Source organism: Thalassophryne amazonica, chromosome 3 (assembly GCF_902500255.1).
Source record: "Thalassophryne amazonica chromosome 3, fThaAma1.1, whole genome shotgun sequence".
In the NCBI taxonomy this organism is placed as follows: Eukaryota; Metazoa; Chordata; class Actinopteri; order Batrachoidiformes; family Batrachoididae; genus Thalassophryne; species Thalassophryne amazonica.
In genome coordinates this window covers 90,357,042-90,382,885 of record NC_047105.1, presented here as the reverse complement: position 1 = coordinate 90,382,885, position 25,844 = coordinate 90,357,042, and the positions used below count along the sequence as shown (strand labels likewise).

At 40.3% G+C, this 25,844-nt stretch overlaps 1 protein-coding gene across 1 annotated transcript; it reads left to right on the top strand.

Moving 5' to 3' along the window:
• Positions 1 to 9,512: 9,512 nt before the first annotated feature.
• On the top strand, positions 9,513 to 24,955 carry LOC117507243 (zinc finger protein 3 homolog). Its single transcript, XM_034167070.1, has 2 exons — positions 9,513 to 9,769; positions 23,679 to 24,955. Exons 1-2 carry the CDS (start codon positions 9,580 to 9,582, stop codon positions 24,488 to 24,490), a joined length of 1,002 nt encoding a protein of 333 aa, XP_034022961.1. The 5' UTR covers positions 9,513 to 9,579; the 3' UTR covers positions 24,491 to 24,955.
• The last annotated feature ends 889 nt before the right edge of the window (positions 24,956 to 25,844 follow it).

Here is a 25,844-nt window from a genome sequence, read left to right as displayed (position 1 = left end):
CAAAGACACTCGGGTCCCCGCAAACAGTTTTGCAAACACTAATTCCATGTTAGGTAGTGAATGTGTGCACTTGAGAACAGGTTGTGTGTCTGAAATTCTATGGAGATGTATCCAAAACGTGTATGTCATCGTAGCGCCAAGTGTGCATGCATCAAATGTTTCAGCTACTTAGACGGAGGGCTTTAGTGAGACAAAGACCTGTTGTTATTTTAGTGCCATGATGGTATGATGGGGGTAAAGTTACAATGTGGGGTTGGTCCACAGACACACAATAGGATGCCTTGCTTTGCAGGACATGGGATATAAAAAACCCCAATTGTCCCAGCTGCCTTTGCACCCTCTCTAGAGGGTAAACATAGGGTGCAGGGTTTAGTCTGTCAACCCCAGAGCTCTCAAGCCTCACACATTCGGAGTGAGACTCACGCTTTAAAGCGGCCCTGTCAGGTCTCACCACTGAACTGTACACTACGTGCAATGGGCGTCACGGCTGAGCGAGTGAAGCCAAGCCGCTGCATTGTTGGCCATCTTGCGTCCCCCAAAAGGCGCAAATGCCACACAGTGGAATCAGGTTGATAGTATAGGGTCAAATTCACCAATTTCTGCAGAATGAAACCCTTCGTCGAGTTGTTATATAATATTATTAAGCTCTGTTAAGGCCATTTATAAGACTTGTACACGTAGTGTAGTTTTTGATAGAAACAAAAACTTGTTAAATCTATGAACATTATAAGCTCTTGCAATGCAACACTATTTGAACACTTTCTATCATATTATACGCTTGTGAACACGCACAAAGCCCCCCCCCCCCCCCCCGCCACACACATAATGTTCGTTTGACACACACAGTCACACATAATGTTCATTTGACACAACTCACACACACACTCAAAACACCCCCCCAAACAGTGCACATCAACCACAATCAAATGCACAAATACTTTTTAATGTTGTGCACATACAGAAAGGCACACAAGTAATTGGTCAATCAGTTAAAGTAAATATTAGAATGTATTGCAGAAGTAGGAACATTGCAACAAATCACAATCACAGTTGATGTAAAGCAGTCAATCCATTCACACATGTCAATGTACACTCTATCAAAATGAAAATTAACTATGTGACATCTTTGGTGTCTGAAACAACAAAATACAACAAAATACAATGAGAGCAATGGCCCAATTTTAAATGAGTTGTATACAGTTGTTTACATTTCAAAACTTTACAGCATCTGATTAATATATTTTGAAAAATACCTTTTTATGTATGTACAGAGCGTGTACTCACTTTTATCATCAGATGGAGCAGCATCTCATTTGGATCCAAAATAAAAAATAGTATAGTAATATTATTTGATAATGCTCTATAGAAGTTGACATTTTCAAAGAAGCCAGACCAAGTTAGAGGCTGAAAATTTTAAAATGTATATTACATGTATTTATATATATATATATAATATATTTATAATATATTTATATGTGTATTATTATTATATTAAATAATATTACATATATTATATATTATAATTGTATTATATATATTATTATTATATTATTATATATATTATATGTTTTACTGTATAATATATGTATTATATGTATATTACTGAATACTGTATATTACTGAATCTGGCCTGTCAACTTCATGGAAAAGTTACATCAAAGTTATGTGGAAAAAGTTACATTAGCTTTATCAATTAAATTCAACATTTTATTTCTTAGAGTGTACTCGTCAGCGTCATGGCACAGTTTAACAAACATGAAAGCGTATGACTGGGACATACCTGTGAAATGTAAGTCCTCTCCCACGATTTTCACAAGTATCACGATTCGTGCAATTAACTGCAGCGCAAGACGGCATTTTGCGGTGCAAACAAAGCTAAATCAAATCAAACAAAGCGAAACTGGCGATTATTAATCTAAATTGTGCGTGTACGACAAGGGTCTTTTTTATGTCGGCGTTTGAAGTTCTGGAGGACACAAGATGGCGTTTTCTGTACTTCTGCTGGCTTCACGCCTCAGCGGCCAATCAAGGTACAGTGATCGATCAGGCCCATTCCACGTAGTGTAGAGTTCAGTGGGTCTCACGCATTCAACGTGAGACTCAAGATGTCACACTCTCATGCTAATGCATGACATTCTCCAGCATTTCACCACTATGACCTGCAAGACAAGATTTGGCGGAAAATAACTCCTTGAGCGTATCTCAGCTTGAGAGCTCTGCAACCCCAGATTAATTTTCTACAGTAGGAACCATGCAGGACAGGTAAAAGATGAACGCTTGAACCAACTCTGAGATACGACCTCACATTGAGCGGCCCGATTTAACCATCTGTGACCATCAGAGGGGAATCGAAATAATGCACAGTCTTTAAACTCAGATGTACGGTGCACCCAGAAAATATTCACAGCGCTTCACTTGTTCCACATTATGTTATCTTATTGTTATGTAGCCTTATTCCAAATGGATTAAATGCTTTTTTTTCCCTCCAAATTCTACACACAATACCCTATAATTACAATGTGAAAAAGTTTTTATTTATTTATTTATTTTTGCAAATTTATTAAAGATTAAAAAAGATAAGAACTTAAATGTACATAAGCATTCACAGCCTTTACCATGAAGCTTGAAATTGAGCTCAGGTGCCTCCTGTTTCCACTGATCATCCTTGAGATGTTTCTGCTGTTTAATTGGAGTCCACCTGGGGTAAATTCAGTTGATTGGACATGATTTGGAAAGATACACACCTGTCTACATATAAGGTCCCACAGTTGACAGGGCATGTCAGAGCACAAACCAAGCATGAAGTGAAAGGAATTGTAGATGTCTGAGACAGGATTGTCTTGAGGCACAAATCTACTGAAGGGTACAGAAACACCTCTGCTGCTTTGAAGGTCCCAATAAGCACAGTGGCCTCCATCATCCATAAATGGAAGAAATTGGGATCCACCAGGACTCTTCCAACAGCTGGCCACCCGTCTAAACTGAGTAATCGGGGGAGAGGGGCTTTAGTCAGGGAGGTGACCAAGAAGCTGATAGTCACTGTCAGAGCTCCAGCATTCCTCTGTGGAGAGAGGAGAATGACAACTATCTCTGCAGCAATCCACCAACTAGGCCTTTATGATAGAGCGGCCAGATGGAAGCCACTCCTGAGTAAAAGACACATGGCAGCCCACCTGGGGGCCTCATGTACAAAGACTGGCATGGACTTCCTACTGAATCATGGCATACAGTAAAATCCAGAAACTGTTGTATGCACAAAAACAGTCAGATGCATCAAAGTGTGTGCACGTATGGATCCCACGATGTTCCTTTTGTACATCCCAATCAATGTGGAATTGAGTGCACATGCAGTAGTACCAAACTCAGCCCTGTCCACTCCCTCATTTAAATATACAAATTTATTCAAATGGACCATGGGACCTAGGATTTCCCTCTCTGTCTGATCATTCAACATAAACACAGAAAATAAATTTTACCAAGTGTGAGCTAGAGATTAATGGAAATGAAGTGGAGACACGCAGGCAGGGATAGTTTATTTGGTTCCCTGTCAAATCGGATAACCATGAAATGGAAAAGAAGTTAGTGGAAGAGTGTGTGTGAGACCGTAAACGCTGTGGGCTTAGAGCAGCACACACACACTGAAGTACAAAAAAAGCACTGCGGCTGATAGTGTGTGACATTCACAACTTTACGCACGTGCTTACCGACAAATACTGAACACAGGGCAGGGGTCGAAATACATTTTTTAACCTACTTGCACTGGTACTATAGTAACAAAAAAATTACTTGCACCAAAAAAAGTTACTTGCACAACCAAAAGTCAGTCTTATATCAACCTTAAAACTCCTCATCTGAGGTGTCAGACTCTTCCTCTCTGGAGAGAGTTTGAGGGGAGAGCAGCAGCGGCAGACAGTTTTTTTTTTCACATGCGCGTGCGAACGAATCATCCATGAAGATTATTTTATTTATTAACTACACAGATGTATAATAAAACAAATGGTGACTGGTTTATAACACAATTATGATAGAGTTTGAGGGGAGAGAGAGCGAGGAACCACAGCGGCAGCCAGTTTTTTTTTTCACGTGCGCGTGCAAACTAATTGTCCGTGAAGATAATTTTATTAACTACACAGATATGTAATAAAACAAATGGTGACTGGTTTATAACACAATGGTGACAGGATTTGAGGGGAGAGAGAGCGAGGAACGGCAGCGGCAGCCAGTTTTTTCTTTTCTTTGCTTACATGTGTGCGCGCGAACGGGACAGGAGGTCCTCAAACTGGAGCTCCTGCAGCTCCAGTTATTTGCTGCAGCTCCTGCAGCAAATAATGAAACTCCTCAAATTGGGAACGTCTCATGAGGATGTTGTGAACCCAGGGACAGCGCCGCTGGCGACGTTTGTCAGCTGTCCACAACAAATAGAGTACAGCAACTCGCTCCGTGTGTCAGAGTCATAAAACGCAGGGAAGATGAAGACAACACACTGGAAATTGTTTTTTCCTTATTTATTCCTTTATTAGTTCATTCTACTGGTGCTTATAGTTGATAAAAATTGGATAAAACTACTTGCACCAGTGCTAGTGCAGTATAAAATTACATGCACCGCTCGAATAATACGTGCACAAACTAGCACATGCATGTACTACAACCCCTGGCAATAATTATGGAATCACCGGCCTCGGAGGATATTCATTCAGTTGTTTAATTTTGTAGAAAAAAAGCAGATCACAGACATGACACAAAACTAAAGTCATTTCAAATGGCAACTTTCTGGCTTTAAGAAACACTATAAGAAATCAGGAAAAATAATTGTGGCAGTCAGTAACGGTTACTTTTTTAGACCAAGCAGAGGGAAAGAAATATGGACTCACTCAATTCTGAGGAATAAATTATGGAATCACCCTGTAAATTTTCATCCCCAAAACTAACACCTGCATCAAATCAGATCTGCTCGTTAGTCTGCATCTAAAAAGGAGTGATCACACCTTGGAGAGCTGTTGCACCAAGTGGACTGACATGAATCAAGGCTCCAACACGAGAGATGTCAATTGAAACAAAGGAGAGGATTATCAAACTCTTAAAAGAGGGTAAATCATCATGCAATGTTGCAAAAGATGTTGGTTGTTCACAGTCAGCTGTGTCTAAACTCTGGACCAAATACAAACAACATGGGAAGGTTGTTAAAGGCAAACACACTGGTAGACCAAGGTAGACATCAAAGCGTCAAGACAGAAAACTTAAAGCAATATGTCTCAAAAATTGAAAATGCACAACAAAACGAATGAGGAACGAATGGGAGGAAACTGGAGTCAACGTCTGTGACCGAACTGTAAGAAACCACCTAAAGGAAATGGGATTTACATACAGAAAAGCTAAACGAAAGCCATCATTAACACCTAAACAGAAAAAAAAACAAGGTTACAATGGGCTAAGGAAAAGCAATCGTGGACTGTGGATGACTGGATGAAAGTCATATTCAGTGATGAATCTTGAATCTGCATTGGGCAAGGTGATGATGCTGGAACTTTTGTTTGGTGCCGTTCCAATGAGATTTATAAAGATGACTGCCTGAAAAGAACATGTAAATTTCCACAGTCATTGATGATATGGGGCTGCATGTCAGGTAAAGGCACTGGGGAGATGGCTGTCATTACATCATCAATAAATGCACAAGTTTACGTTGATATTTTGGACACTTTTCTTATCCCATCAATTGAAAGGATGTTTGGGGATGATGAAATCATTTTTCAAGATGATAATGCATCTTGCAAAAAGACACATAGGGTCAGTGTCGTGGCCTGCAAATAGTCCAGATCTTAATCCAACTGAAAATCTTTGGTGGAAGTTGAAGAAAATGGTCCATGACAAGGCTCCAACCTGCAAAGCTGATCTGGCAACAGCAATCAGAGAAAGTTGGAGCCAGATTGATGAAGAGTACTGTTTGTCACTCATTAAGTCCATGCCTCAGAGACTGCAAGCTGTTATAAAAGCCAGAGGTGGTGCAACAAAATACTAGTGATGTGTTTGAGTGTTCTTTTGTTTTCATGATTCCATAATTGTTTCCTCAGAATTGAGTGATTCCATATTTTTTCCCTCTGCTTGGTCTAAAAAAGTAACCGTTACTGACTGCCACAATTTTTTTCCTGATTTCCTATAGTGTTTCTTAAAGCCAGAAAGTTGCCATTTGAAATGACTTTAGTTTTGTGTCATGTCTGTGATCTGCTTTTTTTCTACAAAATTAAACAACTGAATGAACATCCTCCGAGGCCGGTGATTCCATAATTTTTGCCAGGAGTTGTAATTCGACCCCTGCAGGGAGACAACCGGGGACTTGCTAAGAAGTTCTACAACTCTAGTTTCACCATCAACACAAAATAATAAACATATTTGAATGCATTGTTGGACAGTATGTCTCATGGCCATGTCCTCAGTCTATTTGATAACTTCATATCTTCATATGATGCATGCAGACAAAACACAGTTTTACATATACTGGTTCAGATATACAACGTGAGCAGTCACTGCATATAAATGTCAAATGCAATTTTGCAACCATTCACATAACTTTACTGATCCACGCTCAAGGCAACGGCCCACCAATCTGGGTGCGAGTGCAGCGGGTAGAGGCAGGAAGGGGTGAGGGCAGCTTGCAAGCTGTAGTAGCAACTCTGTTCAGTGAAGGCATCTTTTAATATGACATCTAAAATTGAAGTCCGTTTCCTGTCAGTCTTTGTGTCTTCTGACTTCGTTCCCCACATTAAATGACTGGGAGGTGAGAAAACACCCAACAGCGCAACTGTAATTGCTGCAAAAGGTGCACCAACAAAGTACTGAGCAAATGGTGTAAATACTTGTGATTTCTTAGTTTTGTTTTTTGTTTTTTTCAGTTTTAATAAATTTGCAAAAAGTTTGAAAAAATGTTTTTCATTTTGTCATTATGGAGTGTTGTGAGTATAATTTTGAGGGGAAAAATGAATTTCATCCATTTTGAAGTAAGATGGTAACATAAAATGTGGAAAAAAATGAAGCAGTATGAGTACTTTCTTGATGCACTGTACGTGCTTGCACAGATTAATAATTACCCTTTAAAAGTACTGCACAAAGCTTTTATGCACATTGAATGAGTCAGAGATTTTTTAAAATAATGAAAAGCTAATATTTAAAAATGAAGAAAATGTGCCTACTTTTCATGAAGGTCTGAGACTGTAGGTTGTCTTTGCAGCACCATCTGATTTCACGGTCGTATTCAACATTGTTAGCAATCAAGCATCTGAGTGCTCTACTCATCTTTGACGATTCCTTTGTTTGCAAGCAATACTTTCACTAGTATTATTAGTAGTAGTAGTAGGGGAAACCAGGGCACGGTGAATCAGTAGCTATATCTGCAAAACTACATATATATTGCAGTAGTTATGCCATATTTTTATGCATAAAGACACCCCCCTTATAAGTTAGTTTTTTGTTTTTGGATACATTAAGGGTAAAACTAAGTGTCAAGTGAAGTCAGTTTTTTCCTATCAAAAGTAAATTTTGTGGATGTCAGTGTCTTTGGATTTATTTCTCACAACAGAGGAAAGGTGACCCAAAAAAAAAACTGTTATTAGAAGACTACCTGTCCAACTGATGAGCACGTGTTATGTCTTCTCCAGACTGCATGCACTGGTGCATCCACAACCCCACAGAACTGCCTTGGGTTCTGGATGGCATCCACGCAGGCAGACAACAGGTCCACTTCCACAGGTCGAAAATAACCATCTATCCCAACATAGTTGGCAAAATTATGAAGGAAAACATTAAATGAGTGAGAACTTCACTTACAGTGGGGCAAAAAAGTATTTAGTCAGTCCCTGATTGTACAGGTTCTCCTACTTAGAAAGATGAGAGAGGTCTGTAATTTTCAACATATGTACACTTTAACTAAGAGACAAAATGAGAAAAAAATCCAGAAAATCACATTGTACAATTTTTAAAGCATTTATTTGTAAATTATGGTGGAAAATAAGTATTTGGTCAATAACAAAAGTTCAAGTCAATACTTTGTAACATAATCTTTGTTGGCAATGACAGAGGTCAAACGTTTCCTGTAAGTCTTCACCAGGTTTGCACACACTGTAGCTGGTATTTTGGCCCATTCCTCCATGCAGATCTCCTCTAGAGCAGTGATGTTTTGGAGCTGTTGCTGGGCAACACAGACTTTCAACTCCCTCAACAAATTTCTATGGGGTTGAGGTCTGGAGACTGGCTTGGCCACTCCAGGACCTTGAAATGCTTTTTAAGGAGCCACTCCTTCGAGCGGTGTGTTTGGGATGATTATCATGCTGTAAGACCCAGCCATGTTGCGTCTTCAATGCTCTCACTGATGGAAGGAGGTTTTGGCTTAAAATCTCACAATACATGGCCCCGTTCATTTTTCCCTTAACACGGATCAGTCGTCCTGTCCCCTTTGCAGAAAAACAGCCCCAAAGCATGATGTTTCCACCCCCATGCTTCACAGTAGGTATGGTGTTCTTGAAATGCAACTCAGTATTCTTCTTCCTCCAAACACAACGAGGTGAGTTTTTACCAAAATGTTCTATTTTGGTTTCATCTGACCACATGATATTCTCCCAAGCCTCTTCTGGATCATCCATATGCTCTCTGGCAAACTTCAGACAGGCCTGGATATGTACTGGCTTAAGCAGGGGGACACGCCTGGCACTGCAGGATTTGAGTCCCTCTCTGCATAGTGTGTAGCCTTTGTTAATTTGGTCCCAGCTCTCTGCAGGTCATTCATCAGGTCCCTCCGTGAAGTTCTGGGATTTTTGTTCACCGTTCTCATGATCATTTTGACCCCACGGGATGACACCTTGCGTGGCGCCCCAGATCGAGGGAGATTAGCAATGGTCTTGTATGTCTTCCATTCTCTTACAATTGCTCCCACAGTTGATTTATTCACACCAACCTGCTTGACCATTGTAGATTCACTCTTCCCAGCCTGGTGCACATCTACAATTTTCTTCCTGGTGTCCTTCGACAGCTCTTTGGTCTTGGCCATGGTTGAGTTTGGAGTCTGATTGTTTGAGGCTGTGGACAGATGTCTTTTATACAGATGAGTTCAAACAGGTGCCATTAATACAGGTAACAGGTGGAGGACAGAAGAGCTTCTTAAAGAAGTTGTTACAGGTCTGTGTGAGCCAGAAATATTGCTTGTTTGTGGGTGACCAAATACTTATTTTCCACCATAATTTACAAATAAATCCTTTAAAAATCCTACGTTATTTTATGGATTTTTTTTTCTCATTTTGTCTCTCATAGTTGAAGTGTACCTATGATGAAATTTACAGACCTCTCTCATCTTTCTAAGTAGGAGAACTTGCACAATCAGGGACTGACTAAATACTTTTTTGCCCCACTGTATAACTTCCACTTATACATCTATGAACATTCCACATGGTGGCACTCTAGTTCATGCTATGTTTAGAAAAGGGTCATTCTTTCTTCTTCCTGCGGTCTTCGCACACGCGCAGAACAAACCGGGTTTCCGGTTCGCATTGGAAAAGAACAAAGCGTTTAAGTGAACGACAAAAAGTTGCTGTGAAAATGGCTAAAGTCCAGATGCTGAGAGCGTTGATAAATCAGAGACTCACTGCGGCCGCTGAGGAGATATTCGGCCTGTTTGAGAAAGCCATGCTGGAATACGGAGAGGAGCTTTGTCGAGCTACGATGCTGACTGACCGACAGCGTCCCCTGCAGGACACTTTCCGCCACAAAGTGTGTTTAAACACTACAGGTTTGTCCAAATTACACTGTAACACTGTCATTTTTTATACATTCACTTCAGCTGTTGTTTGCGTTTTGTTTTAATTCATCTATCTTAAAGCGACAATTTGATGTTTGTGAGAAATTAATATAAATGTGTTCCCTCATGACTATATTTTGGATTGTTGTGGAGTTAAAAGAACACAAATATATAAATGTGTTCCCTCATGACTATATTTTGGATTGTTGTGGAGTTAAAAGAACACAAATATATAAATGTGTTCCCTCATGACTATATTTTGGATTGTTGTGGAGTTAAAAGAACACAAATATATAAATGTGTTCCCTCATGACTATATTTTGGATTGTTGTGGAGTTAAAAGAACACAAATATATAAATGTGTTCCCTCATGACTATAGTTTGGTTTGTTGTGGAGTTAAAAGAACACAAATATATAAATGTGTTCCCTCATGACTATAGTTTGGTTTGTTGTGGAGTTAAAAGAACACAAATATATAAATGTGTTCCCTCATGACTATATTTTGGATCGTTGTGGAGTTAAAAGAACACAAATATATAAATGTGTTCCCTCATGACTATATTTTGGATCGTTGTGGAGTTAAAAGAACACAAATATATAAATGTGTTCCCTCATGACTATATTTTGGATTGTTGTGGAGTTAAAAGAACACAAATATATAAATGTGTTCCCTCATGACTATAGTTTGGTTTGTTGTGGAGTTAAAAGAACACAAATATATAAATGTGTTCCCTCATGACTATATTTTGGATCGTTGTGGAGTTAAAAGAACACAAATATATAAATGTGTTCCCTCATGACTATAGTTTGGTTTGTTGTGGAGTTAAAAGAACACAAATATATAAATGTGTTCCCTCATGACTATATTTTGGATCGTTGTGGAGTTAAAAGAACACAAATATATAAATGTGTTCCCTCATGACTATATTTTGGATTGTTGTGGAGTTAAAAGAACACAAATATATAAATGTGTTTGTCATGACTATATTTTTTGTTGTGGAGATCAGTGGTGACAGTCATTTGAGTTTTTAGCCGTTCTTCTGTAATTCCATGTCAGATCCAGAGATTGTTGAAAGTAAGTTTTCCCAGATAACCATCTTGGATTTGCTTCATACTTCAGGTAAATAATGTGATTGTGCCCAACACTAATATGCAAAATGTTTGGCTTGTATTCTAGCCATTCTTAGCCATTTTCACAGCAACTTTTTGTCGTTCACTTAAACGCTTTGTTCTTTTCCAATCCGAACCGGAAACCTGGTTTGTTCTGCGCGTGTGCGAAGACCGCAGGAAGAAGAAAGAATGACCCTTTTCTAAACATAGCATGAACTAGAGTGCCACCATGTGGAAGGTTCATAGATGTATAAGTGGAAGTTATACAGTGGGGCAAAAAAGTATTTAGTCAGTCTCTGATTGTACAAGTTCCCCTACTTAGAAAGATGAGAGAGGTCTGTAAATTTCATCATAGGTACACTTCAACTATGAGAGACAAAATGAGAAAGAAAGGAAAATCCAGAAAATCACATTATAGGATTTTTCAAGAATTTATTTGTAAATTATGGTGGGAAATAAGTATTTGGTCACCCACAAACAAGCAATATTTCTGGCTCTCACAGGCGTGTAACTTCTTCTTTAAGAAGCTCTTCTGTCCTCCACCTGTTACCTGTATTAATGGCACCTGTTTGAACTCATTATCTGTATAAAAGACAACTGTCCACAGCCTCAAACAATCAGACTCCAAACTCAACCATGGCCAAGACCAAAGAGCTGTCGAAGGACACCAGGAAGAAAATTGTAGACCTGCACCAGGCTGGGAAGAGTGAATCTACAATAATCAAGCATACATGAAATTTTTACAGAGGATTCAGTTTTAAGGTCCAGTGATCAAAATCAGGAAAAATCTTGGAAAACTGGAAAAATCTCTATACTTTAACATTGACTGAATTTTCAACTCTGTCAAAAAGGTCAGTTTTCTTTCTTTGAGAGTTATGTAGGATGGTATCCTTTATTCACTAACAAAGTTTGATCCAGAGCTGATCCAGATTTCGATTTTGTGGCCATTTAAATTTAACACTGAAAACCCCAATTAATGTATATTTTACATTATATCTTAATCAGTCCTGCCCCAATCACGCTCATATTTGAAAGTGAGGTGCAGACTGGCTCTCACTGTCACCAGACAAAGTTTGATTCAGATCTGATCCAGATTGTGGATTTGAAACAAAGTGCCGTGAAAGCAATGCCAAATTGTGCGTAGTAGAGAGAACCAATATTCTGTGAAGATTATCTGAAAAAGAATTCAGAAACCAGAAAAGCTGGAGGAAAACCTGACAACTTTGATTCAAGTGCATGAACTAAATACTGACATTTGATCACATCTAACTTAGCTTATGAAAATCCACTTCTAACAGGACATTGACCATGAAATGTTTTCGAAGGTAAATGTAACCCCAATTACAAATATGGTTCTAATAAATATTAATAAATACATAATTAAAATGTGCACTTAAAAGCAGTTAAAAACTACATGATACTTAAATAGTGACTGCATAAATAATTCATAAGTTATTTTATTTAAAAAAGAAATGGTAAAGAGAGAAACGTTAACCCAGAGCATGCCTCTCCCCCACCTGCCGAGGCCCAGTGTACCCGCAGCCAGCAGAGAGACGCAGAGCAGCAGTTTGCTATCAAAAACACTCAGAAAACTACTAAAGTTTGGTGAAAACGTAAAACCTGGCCTGTAAGGAGGAGGAGTGCACTCTGGTTTTTAAGTAGCCTTCCGGAGGCAATTTGGTGAGTTTCGTTTAAGGAATACCGCTTTTCTCAAAGTTTTCTGTTAAGTAGCTAACGTTAATATGCATCTCTGATTAGCAGTTGTTGCTGCACTGGTTAAAAAGAGACACTTAAACCTCCGTCTGAGACTGAGGAGAGCAGAGAAATGGTAACTAAATATTATTTGCTCTTTTATTTTCTGCTGTGAAGGTTACTCTGTAAATGTATTTTATGTGAAGGGAAACTTTATGTAACTGTAAGCAACTAGTTTACTGTTGAGACAGTTACCTGTGGTTACCTAGCAACCGCAGCTTGTGAAGCGGCTTGATTTAGGTTTTATCCCAGATTTATTTTCTTTTGTACTAAGAGTTGTTTTTTTTTTTTTGGCCTGTTTGGCAGGCCAGGTTTCTTACTCCACCCAAGAACCACCCCATTCCCTAGACTTGGACTCGGACCAGAGCTGACAGCAAGGCGAGCCACCCAACAGACAAATCCCTGGATCAATCAACAGAGCTGCACAAGGCGCATGTGCTGCCCGTTGAGCATCAGAACCTTACTCATTACCAGACAAAGGTTTGGGTAGAAACAAAAGGATTCTGCATTGGATTAAAGAACATTTAAAGAGACAAGTGAGACTTTGCAAGCTTTTGGACATTTAGGAAAACTATTTATTTGATTTTGCTCTGCATTAACTATTGTCATTTGAATGTTTCTTGATGAATTGTTTTGTGTACTTTTAAGGGTACATACAGTGTCATTACAAAGTGACAAATACTGTTATGAAATTGATACAATCAAATAGTACAAACCTAAAACAAAGCTTAAATATAAATTAAAGCAACATAAGCTAGGTTTAAGCTGCAAAAACATGAAATAAAATGACCGGTCATACATGAAAGCTAAACAGCTTTGAAACAAGAAAAAGAAACAAAGTAAAACCGTAACAGAACTTTATTTGAAATAGTGAGGTAAAAAAAAAAGAGGTTTTATAAAGGAAAGTTTTTGATTTTAAGTTAATATTAATTGTGTCTGTCATTGGTTGTATTAAATTTAGCTGGCTTTTCTATTTAAAAGTTCCTGTCTTTGGCTCTATCTTTGAATTGCACACCACTCCATTACAAATCTAGAACAGGTCCTAACCCATTCCCTTTGCCTAACAGCATAGGTGTTACATAAATTTGGCACAGCCAGCCAGGAGTGGTTCATAAATTCTTGTTAGCCTAAACATAGTTAACAGAAACAGTAAACATGGAAGCCGTGCAACAGAGTAATGTTAAAATACCAAACTCACTCATTGTTACTGGTATAACAGGCACTAGCTTTGATGAAGAGCTCTTTGACTACCTTAAACAGTATGGGTCCATCAAGATTGTGCCCATAGACCCTCCAAACCCAGAGGTAGGGAAGCAGATCTTTGTTGAGTACACCTCAGGTGCATCTGTACAGGCACTTTTACCATTGCTACCTTACAGATTCTCATCTAAAAATGAACCTGACATACTTTACCTTGTAGAAGCCCTAAGTACTGTCTACTCCCCAGTAGTTAGCAAGACTGCTACACAGACTTACTTAGCTGAACTGAGAGATATTGCAAAGCTGACAGGTAAAGACTTCACCTGATGTACTGAGAGAAGAGCTTAACTCTATTACTAGAGCTGTTGACACTGACGGACATGATAGTCCAGATGACCATGGTGACTCAGACACAAACCAAGCCCCTGATTCACACACTTTTACCAGTCCATTGCAACAATCTTGTGACTCTGTCTGCCATTCAGTCCAAGCTAATGTTAGGAGTCTTCCACAAACTCCAACTCAAAAAGCTTATGATGTCAATCCACCTGAACTCCAAAAAGTTATAGTGGAGCATATTGTAAGAACTGAAGAAATCAATACACAAATGAATGCCCCCTTTAGATTGAGACTCTTTTCTGGGCGTTGTCCCCGCCCTAACAATGAGGTGGATTATGACAGCTGGCGCTCAAGTGTTGAGCTTCTTCTTAAAGACACCAGGCAGCCTGACTCGAACAAATCTACAAGGCTTCTGGAAAGTCTCTCTTCACCAGCTGTTGATCTTGTAAAACACTTACCTACAGATTCACAGTGTTCCGTGTACTTACAAATCCTTGACTCTGCCTTTGGTACAGTTGAAGACGGCGACGACCTTTTTGCCAAACTCCTGAACACCATGCAAAACCATGGTGAAGAACCTTCATCTTACCTTCAGAGACTCCATGTCATGCTGAACACAGCTTTCATAAGGGGCGGTATTTCTACTGGTGACCTTGATAAACAGCTGTTAAAGCAGTTTATAAGAGGCTGTTAGGACAATGACTTGATTGCAGAGCTTCAGTTGGAGCAAAAAAGACAAACTCCACCTACCTTTGCCAATCTCCTGCTTATGCTCCGAACTGCTGAGAAAAGACGCACATCCAAAATGTCACGCATGAAACAGCATTTGCACACAACAAAGCCAAAAGTCTTTTCATGCTATCAAAGTGCTCAGTCTCAATGTCCAGAAAGTCCCAAGTCACAAACTGCAGATCCTTTGTCTGAAATCCAAGATCTCAAAAAGCAAATTGCCGATCTGCAGTCTCATTTTGCGTCTCTGAAAAACAAAAAAGACACAGAAAGCCCCAAAGCCAAACCACAAATACGAAGCTCTACAAAACCCAAAGTTCCTTCTGGAAACGTAATGGATCGAAAGCCACAGTCCTCAGAGCATAGACCTGACAACCACTCAAGCAGCCGACCAAAGCCCTGGTATTGCTTTAGGTGCGGAGAGGATGGGCATATCAAACCTGAATGCAAAAATGAGCCAAACTCTCCCCTTGTTGCCCTAAAAAGGAAACAGTTGAAAGAAAAACAAATGGCATGGGACAGAGTGAACGCTCCAGAACTCAACTCTTTAAACTAGAGTCAGCTCCAGTTATGGGACAAAGTGGAGCTGAACCAATCACCCAGTGTCCCAAGAGAAAGAATCCTGCCTTGAACTACCGTGCCCAAAATGAAAAGCCTGTTTCTCTTCCAAAAGGACTAGTGGGGGCAAAGTGCACTGCTCAAGTAGCTATAAATAATCACATGTACAGCTGCTATTAGATACAGGCTCACAGGTATCAACAGTTTCTCAGTCATTCTATGAAGAATACTTGTCTCACTTACCTGTCAACAGCTTGAACAATCTTTTAGAAGTAGAAGGCGCCAATGGCCAAAATATCCCTTATCTTGGTTTTATTGAAATGGCCATCACATTCCCTAAAAATTTATTGGGTACAGACATTGAAGTGCAAACTCTTGCTTTGATTGTTCCTAATCTGAGTTCCAACTCACCTTCGCTGCTAATTGGCACCAACACTTTGGACGTCTTGTATGAGCAATATGGACTGGTTGTAGAGCCCAAAGACAAACACTCACTGCCATACGGGTATAAAGTCATTCTCAAAACCCTTGCAGCAAGGAAAAAGCATTTAGTTGATTCAAACTCGGGCGAAGTCAGACTTAAAAGCGCAAGTTGTGAAATTCTTCAAGCTGGAGAGACAAAAGTTCTGGAAGGGTCTGTGACATGCAGAATATCTGAAATTGGAAAATGGGTGACCGTTGAAGCACCAGAAACGACTTACTTACCTGGTGGTCTTTGTGTCAAAGATGGGTTGGCAACTCTGCCATCAAAACTCACTCGCAGCATACCAGTCATCCTGAAGAATGAATCCAGTCATACTATCACTCTTGCTCCAGAAACAGTGATTGCAGAAATTCATGCCATTCAAAGTGTTCAACCAGCTAACAACCAAACATTGAAACCCAACACTGACAAGTCAAAAATTGAGTTTGATTTTGGCGACTCTTCAATATCTGGTGAATGGAAAGAGAGAATAACTGCTACTCTGAACTCAATGCCTGAGGTATTTGCCCAACATGAGTTCGACTTTGGTCGCACTAATAAGATCAAGCACCACATTACGCTGAGCGACCCTACTCCTTTCAAACACAAGGCGAGACCGATACATCCGCAAGATTTAGAGGCAGTACGTGACCACCTTCAGCAACTTCTTGATGCCGAAGTCATTCGTGAATCTGAGTCTCCGTTTTCCTCCCCAATTGTAGTCATACGAAAAAAGAATGGAGATGTCAGATTATGTATTGACTACAGAAAGTTAAATCTCCAGACTGTGAAAGACTCTTATGCACTTCCAAACCTAGAGGAGTCTTTTTCAGCTTTGAATGGATCAAGATGGTTCTCAGTCTTGGACCTTAAGTCAGGGTTCTATCAGATTTGAAATGGAGGAGGCTGATAAACAAAAGACTGCCTTTGTCTGCCCTCTAGGCTTCTTCGAGTTTAACAGAATGCCTCAGGGAATTACAAATGCCCCCAGCACTTTCCAGAGGCTCATGGAGCGCTGCATGGGGGAGCTCAATCTGAAACAAGCCCTTGTATTCTTGGATGATCTCATTGTGTTCTCTTCATCTCTAGAGGAGCATGAAGAATGCCTCTTGCGAGTTCTCAGCCGTTTGAAAGAATTTGGTCTTAAACTTTCGCCACAAAAGTGCAAGTTCTTCCAGAGCTCAGTAAAATACCTTGGTCACATCATCTCAGAGAATGGTATCACAACAGATAAAGTCACATCACTCAAAACCTGGCCAAAACCAAGCAACTTGAAAGAACTCAGAACTTTCCTTGGATTTTGTGGCTACTATCGTAGATTCATAACAGATTACTCAAAGATCATGCAGCCTCTCAACCAACTCACTGGCGGATACCCACCTCAGGAAAAATGCAAAAATTGACACAGTCCGATACCACAATCCAAAAGACCCCTTTGGATCCCGATGGACACAGGAATGTCAAACAGCCTTTGATTCAATCATTGAGAAACTGACAAGTGCTCCGGTGCTCGGCTTCGCAGACCCTAAGCTCTCTTATACTTTGCATACAGATGCAAGCACTTGCGGCTTAGGAGCTGCTCTTTACCAAATTCAACAAGGTCAAAAGCGTGTCATTGCCTTCGCAAGTCGAGGCTTGTCAAAGTGTGAAGCAATGTACCCTGCCCATAAATTAGAGTTCCTTGCTCTAAAATGGGCAGTCACTGAAAAATTTCAAGATTACCTTTATGGTCACTCATTCAGCGTAATCACCAACAGCAATCCTTTAACATATATACTTACAACCGCAAAACTTGACGCCACAAGTTATAGATGGTTGTCAGCGCTGTCGACATTCGATTTCCAACTGCAGTACAGGGCAGGAAAACAAAATCAGGACGCAGATGGGTTGTCCAGACAGCCGCATGAGACACAACCTGATGATATGCTGTCCAAAAAAGAGTTGGAAAGAATACAGCAATTCACGCAAAGACACCTACCTGAAACCCAAAACCTTATTGATCAGAGCACAATCCGAGCGATCTGTGAAAAGCACTTAGTCCATCAGCCACCAGAGAACGATCCTGCTGAGTTTGCAGCCTATAGCTCTCTGGTTCTGTCTCTTGCTCATCATCCCCAAGCTGTTCCCAAAAGCTATGAGAATGAAGAAGAGCTTGGTGGCTTACCAGTCATTCCTCATTTCACAACGTCTGACCTGACAGAAAAACAAAACAATGACACAAGCATTCGAGAAATAATCAGTCAAATAGAGTTGGGAGAAAAGCCCCCACCATCTGCAAAAAGTGAGCTTCCTGAGCTTGGCTTATTGCTAAGAGAATGGAACAAGCTAATTCTCAAAGATGGAGTTCTTTATCGCACAAGGCAAGACGGTGCACAAACTCAATATCAACTCGTGGTACCCCAAGAGTTAAGACCTCTTGTCCTAAAAAGTTTGCACGATGACATGGGGCACATGGGTGTTGAAAGAACTCTAGATCTTGTAAGGACACGTTTCTATTGGCCCAAAATGGCCTCAGATGTAGAACTCAAAGTCAAGACTTGTGAACATTGCACTCGCCGAAAAGTCCAACCAGATAAAGCTGCGCCGTTAGTGAATATTGCTGTCACACGTCCCCTTGAGCTAGTGTGCATCGATTTCTTGACTCTGGAACCAGATTCAAGCAACACCAAAGATGTGTTGGTAATAACAGACCATTTCACCAAGTATGCACTTGCTTTTCCTACACCAAACCAAAAAGCGCGCACTGTTGCTAGATTCCTCTGGGAAAACTTCATCTCTCACTATGGTTTCCCTGAGAAACTTCATAGCGATCAGGGCCCAGACTTTGAGTCCCGCACGATAAAAGAGCTTTGTTTACTTGCTGGCATTCAAAAGGTTCAAACTACACCCTACCATCCAAGGGGGAACCCTGTGGAACGTTTCAACAGAACGCTTCTCAACATGCTTGGCACTTTAGAGAACCATAAAAAGACTCGCTGGCGGGAACATGTCTGACCCTTAGTACACGCTTATAACTGTACTAAAAATGAGGTGACCGGATTCACACCATATGAGCTAATGTTCGGCCGACAGCCAAGGCTCCCCGTCGACCTCGCCTTCAGTCTGCCAGTCCACCATCAGTCAGGTTCTCACACCTTGAGTCCATCTACAAAATTGCAACAGAAATGGCAAAGAAATCAGCAGGTCGCAACAAAGCAAGATTTGACAAACGGATAATTGACTCCACCTTAAAAGAGGGTGATAGAGGTCTTGTCAGAAACGTTCGCATTAGAGGCAAACACAAGTTAGCTGACAGGTGGGAATTGGAAGTCCATGTTGTAGTGAAATAGTCAAATAACCTACCTGTTTACGTTGTAAAGCCAGAGACTAAAGAAGGTCCTCAAAGAACCCTCCATCGTGACTTGTTGCTACCCTGTGGTTATCTTCCCACCAGCACAAAGAAAACAGAACAACCAATCAGAGGCAAAACCCGGCGACCAAAAACACGTCAGCAAACAGAAAGTGCTGAACAAGAATCAGATTGTGGAGAATCACATTCTGGATACTATTATGACCACCAATATATGACACAAACCAAAAGTCAATACTCGCCTGATGAGACAAATCTTCCTGATGAAGTAAGCTTACCTGATAAACTTACTGGATGAGTCAAGCTTACCTGATGAGACAAATTTACCTGATGAGGCCTTAACTGTGAATAATCATATTGAAAGAAACAAACCTGAAGAGAGTTCTAAAGAAAATGACAGAAAAACCACTATAGATACTTACCGTGAAACCGAAAACCTACCTCATGTTGATCTTGAAGAACCAATTTTAGCCTATGACCCCCATGAAATGGACAGTCAACCTAGAGACATTCTTGACTTACCCACAGGAACCACTGATGACACAGACCAGTGCCCATATCTCAGTGACCATTGTAATAGTAAATCTGACTCCCTAAGACGCTCAACCAGACATAGGGAACCCCCTAAAAGATTGACTTATCCTGAATTAGGTAACCCACTGGTTACTGTAGTCCAGTCACTCTTTCAGGGCCTAGCCATGGCATTGTCTGACTCTTTAAACACCCCTAGAGTGTTAAAAGTAGAATCCATATGAAACATGTACGAGGACGTACATAGGAAAAGGAGGGGAGGATGTAACCCCCATTACAAATATGGTTCTAATAAATATGAATAAATACATAATTAAAATATGCACTTAAAAACTACATGATACATAAATAGACCGCATAAATAATTCATAAGTTACTATTTTATTTAAAAAAGAAATAGTAAAGAGAGAAACGGTAACCCAGAGCATGCCCCTCCCCCACCTGCCGAGGCCCAGTGCACCCGCAGCCAGCAGAGAGACGCAGAGCAGCAGTTTGCTATCAAAAACACTCAGAAAAGTACTAAAGTTTGGTGAAAACGTAAAACCTGGCCTGTAAGGAGGAGGAGTGCACTCTGGTTTTTAAGTAGCCTTCCGGAGGCAATTTGGTGAGTTTCGTTTAAGGAATACCGCTTTTCTCAGTTTTCTGTTAAGTAGCTAACGTTAATATGCATCTCTGATTAGCAGTTGTTGCTGCACTGGTTAAAAAGAGACACTTAAACCTCCGTCTGAGACTGAGGAGAGCAGAGAAATGGTAACTAAACATTATTTGCTCTTTTATTTTCTACTGTGAAGGTTACTCTGTAAATGTATTTTATGTGAAGAGAAACTTTATTTTTATGTAACTGTAAGCAACTAGTTTACTGTTAAGAGACAGTTACCTGTGGTTACCTAGCAACCGCAGCTTGTGAAGCGGCTTGATTTAGGTTTTATCCCAGATTTATTTTCTTTTGTACTAAGAGTTGGTTTTTTTTGGCCTGTTTGGCAGGCCAGGTTTCTTACTCCACCCAAGAACCACCCCATTCCCTAGACCTGGACTCGGACCTGAGCTGACAGCAAGGCGAGCCACCCAACAGACAAATCCCTGGATCAATCAACAGAGCTGCACAAGGCGCATGTGCTGCCCGTTGAGCATCAGAACCTTACTCATTACCAGACAAAGGTTTGGGTAGAAACAAAAGGATTCTGCATTGAATTAAAGAACATTTAAATAGACAAGTGAGACTTTGCAAGCTTTTGGACATTTAGGAAAACTATTTATTTGATTTTGCTCTGCATTAACTGTTGTCATTTGAATGTTTCTTGAATTGTTTTGTGTACTTTTAAGGGTACATACAGTGTCATTACAAAGTGACAAATACTGTTATGAAATTGATACAATCAAATAGTACAAACCTAAAACAAAGCTTAAATGTAAATTAAAGCAACATAAGCTAGGTTTAAACTGCAAAAACATGAAATAAAATGACCGGTCATACATGAAAGCTAAACAGCTTTGAAACAAGAAAAAGAAACAAAGTAAAACCTTAACAGAACTTTATTTCAAATAGTGAGGTAAAAAAAAGAGGTTTTATAAAGGAAACTTTTTGATTTTAAGTTAATATTAATTGTGTGTCCGTCATTGTTTGTATTAAATTTAGCCGGCTTTTCTATTTAAAAGTTCCTGTCTTTGGCGCTATCTTTGAATTGCACACCACTCCATTATGAATCTAGAACTGGTCCTAACCCATTCCCTTTGCCTAACAGCATAGGTGTTACATAAAACTTTGAACGAGCACAGTGCTCTTGTTCTGTTCATCTGATTTTGAGTGTACTTTATTATTCATTCATTAATTTATTTTCTGCTGCTTATCTGGGTCTGGGTCATTGTGGCAGTAGACCAAGCAGCTCAGTTCATACTTGCCTATCCTCAGCCAAGTCCTCCAACTCTTCCTGGGGCATCCCAAAGTGTTCTGAAGACAGCTGGGAAATATAATTCTTGCATTGTGTCCTGGGTCTTCCCCAGGGCCTCCTCCCTGTTGGACATCCCTGGAAGACCTCCCTAAGGGGGCAGCTATGGGATATCTTCACAAGATGCCCAAACCACCTCAGCTGGATTGTTTCAACGTGAAGGAGTATTGGCTCCACTCTGAGTCCCTCCCAGATAATCGACTTTCTCATCCTGTCCCTGAGTGTAAGTCCGAATACCCGACAGTGGCACCTCATCTCCACTGCATGTATTCATAACCTTGTTATCTCGGTCATTATCCAAAGTTCATTACTATGGGGGGAGGTGATGGTCTAGTGGTTAAGCATTGGGCTTGAGACCAGAGGATACTCGGTTCAAATCCCAGCCTGAACGGAAAATCACTAAGGCCCATTGGCCAAGGTCCTTAATCCCCTAGTTGCTCCCGGTGTGTAGTGAGCACCTTATATGGCAGCACCCTCACATTGGGGTGAATGTGAGGCATTAATGTGTAAAGCGCTTTGAGTATCTAATGTAAATGGAAAAGCGCAATATAAATGCAGTCCATTTACCATAGGTGAGGATAGGAGCATAAATCGACTGTGCAGTTGAGAGTCTTCTCTACTATCTCAGCTAGAAAGGAAGACTTTATTGTACCTCACTGGGAGCAAGAATAGTTCAAAAGTAAGGACTTGTGGAAGTTAGCCTTTTTTTTTTTTTGCAACATTTATTAGGGCCATGGTCCCCTTTTTTGAAGTCTCCATATAGACACCCAGCCTTCCTAATATATTGTGACTTTGCATGACCTATAAAAAGGTGGACATTATTTTTGTATATTTGGTAGAGTGTTACGCTAAATATTCAGTTACTTTTCACATGCAATATCTGGGTACATTAATGAATAATTTTGATTAACTGATTCCATTTGGACAGCACGGTGGCTTAGTGGTTAGCACTGTTGCCTCACAGCGAGTAGGTCATGGGTTCAATTCCTGCCTGTGGCCTTTCTGTGTCGAGTTTGCATGTTCTCCCTGTGTTTGCGTGGGTTTTCTCCGGGTGCTCCGGTTTCCTCCCACATCCAAAGACATGCGGGTTAGGTGGATTGGGATCTTTAAATTGTCTGTAGGTGTGCGAGTGGGTGTGAATGTGTTTGTCTGTGGCCCTGTGACAGACTGGCGTCCTGACTGCTGGGATAGGCTCCAGCCCCCCCCCGCGACCCTTGATTGGACTAAGCAGTTGAAGATGTGTGTGTCTGCTCAAAGTGATGTTAATCAGTGAAATCACCTGGTGGAGTGGGTGGTTGCAAAGAAAGTCTGCGCCCTCTCGGCCCTTATTGGAACGAGTTTGAGACCTCTGCTTTAGACAGTGATGACAATGAAGAAAATTCTGATGAGGATGGTGAAACGGAGTAACTGATCACCATTTTTTTCTTATTTAATAATAAAATCCATATATACTGAGGAAAGATTTTTTTCATAAGTCACTTGCATGCTTTCTGTGTGGTTCTTGATTTATTTATTTATTTAAAATAAATGCTTAATGCATGTTGATATTTTGGGTTAGCAGATATCATGAACGCTCAAAATTCAACATTTGTGAAAAAAATTATTTATGTTGTTTGAGGTACCACAGGCTTTCATTTGCCAACATTTTCACACCCACCCCAGATAGGTCATGGTCTGAAAAATCCAAAGGGGTATTGATTACACGGCCCATGGTCTAATACGTCAGAACACGAATATGATGCAAGCCAGAAATTTTGCACAGCAGTTGTTGGGCATAATGAATTACATTATATACATGAAATATGAAGCAAATCCAAAATGGTCAGTCAGGGCTTCTCTGATTTGAGATGGAATTGAGTTGACCCTGTTGTTACTTTGAATCACTTAAAACATTTGAGCCTGTCTTTATTTGTATTCTGCAGACATGCAGCAGATTTTGGTGAGTAGAGAAGATGTTCCTCCTGAGCAGCAGCAGTGGAGCCCCAGTCTGGACCAGGAGCAGCCACTGCTCCCCCACATTAAAGAAGAACAAGAAGAACTCTGTATCAGTCCGAATGGACAGCAGCATCAAAAGCTGGAGGAGTCTGACGCCATGTTTACATTTACTCCTCTCTCAGTGAAGTGGGAAAGTGAAGAGTACCCTGGGTATTCAGAGCCTCTGCCAAACCAGACGCAGAGCAGAGAGACCAGCAGCTCAGTGGAACAGACAAAAAGAGCAACTGATGGAGGATCAGGACCAGCCACAAACTCACAAACACTTGGTGATGTGGTATCAGACTCTGCTGAGTTTCAGACTGACATTGATGACAATGACTGGAGAAGCTCAAATACTCTGAGAAGCAATGACGTCATCATCCCTGATATGACCTATAGAGCTGGTGATAAACCGTTCAGCTGCTCTCAGTGTGCTAAGAGGTTTGCATATAAAGAGTATTTGAAGAGACACATGAAATGTCACATGGGAGAGAAACCGTTCAGTTGCTACATTTGTGGTCAAGGATTCACTCAGAACGGAAGCCTGAAGTGCCACATGAGAGGTCATACAGGGGAAAGGCCTTTTAGCTGTTCGGTTTGTATGAAGCGGTTTGGGCGAAGTGGAACTCTTAGGAGACACATGAAAACCCACACAGGCGAGAAACCTTTTTGTTGTTCAGTTTGCGGTTACTGTTTTACATTAAAGGCACATCTGACAAGACACATGGCGATCCACACGAGAAAGAAAACGTACAGATGAAGAGTTTGTAGTGAAGAACTCAACACCGTTTATAACACCAGTGCATCTACAGTCAGGTCCATTAGTGTTTGGATGGTAACACACTTTTTGTGTTTTTGCACAACCACAGTGGAGTTAAAATGAAACCAGATGTGTTAGTAGTATAGACTTTTAGCGTCAGTTTATTGGGTTTAACAAAAATATCACATTAACCATTTAAAAAATGTAGCCATTTGTATACCTGCACAGTGTCTCCACTTGTAAAGCCTGTAAGTAATTTGGACAGACCACATCATTCTCCACAACACAATAGAATGCATCTGTTTAGATGATTTCTTCATACAAATCATCCCTTCTCCAAGATGGATACATGAGCATTTTCAAGGCACTAAATATTTTGTAGACTTCATTTACATCAGTCATGAAGAAATACAAACAGTGTAGTACTCTATGGTAAATCAACCTGGAGTATGGGAGGGGAGAGGGGGTCCTCAAAAACTGAGTGATCATCTAGAAGGAGACTAGTGAGGAAAGCCACCCAAAACACTCATGACTACTCTGTGAGTCTACACTGTAAATGCATTCTGATTTAGTTTGAAACAGTTTCATTTCAACTTTGTGGTGGTGGTAGAGTATACAGACAGACCCAGAGAGAAGTCACTGTCCAAATACTAATGGACCCGACCATACTATAGACAACACTGTGGTGACTTTTAAAAAAGTTTCCTTTTTTTTGTTGGTGTGAACAGTGCTGTGTGACAGTAGATTTGAGGAAATTATATTTGAAACATTGAAAACAGTTGAAGTTATTTTTGTGACTGGTACTACTAGTCCAGGAGCCAGTCATCAATTTTGACCTAATCGGTACAACTGAAGGTGACTAAATGACACTTAGAATCCAGCCTCAGTGTATCGTGGCCTACACAAAAATATATGATAGCCATCACAGTGTGGTAGTTATAGCCATGTAGGGGTCAATGAAGAATTACACAGAGCTCAAACTATAAAACTACACCACATTATTTGTCTGATCGTAACAATTCCAAAAAAGTATAATTTGTACTATCTATGACTGAATGTTTGGGGTAAAAACAGCAAAAATGGTGACAAAGGTCAATTTCAGTTTGTACAGGGGTCAAAAGTTACAGTTGCTCCAATTTCCGTAGAAAATGATGCCATTTATTGGTTGAAATAAAACGATTGATAAATGGAATAGTTTTGCCTGTGTTGAATGTTTTGTCTCCAAAGTAAAGGTCAAACAAGGTCGACGTCCATTGGATTCTATAACAGGTGACATATGTTACCCTGTAATGTGATAACCATCATAGATGGTGCAAACTATTCCTTATTAGAACCCAGTTAACCCAAACAATAA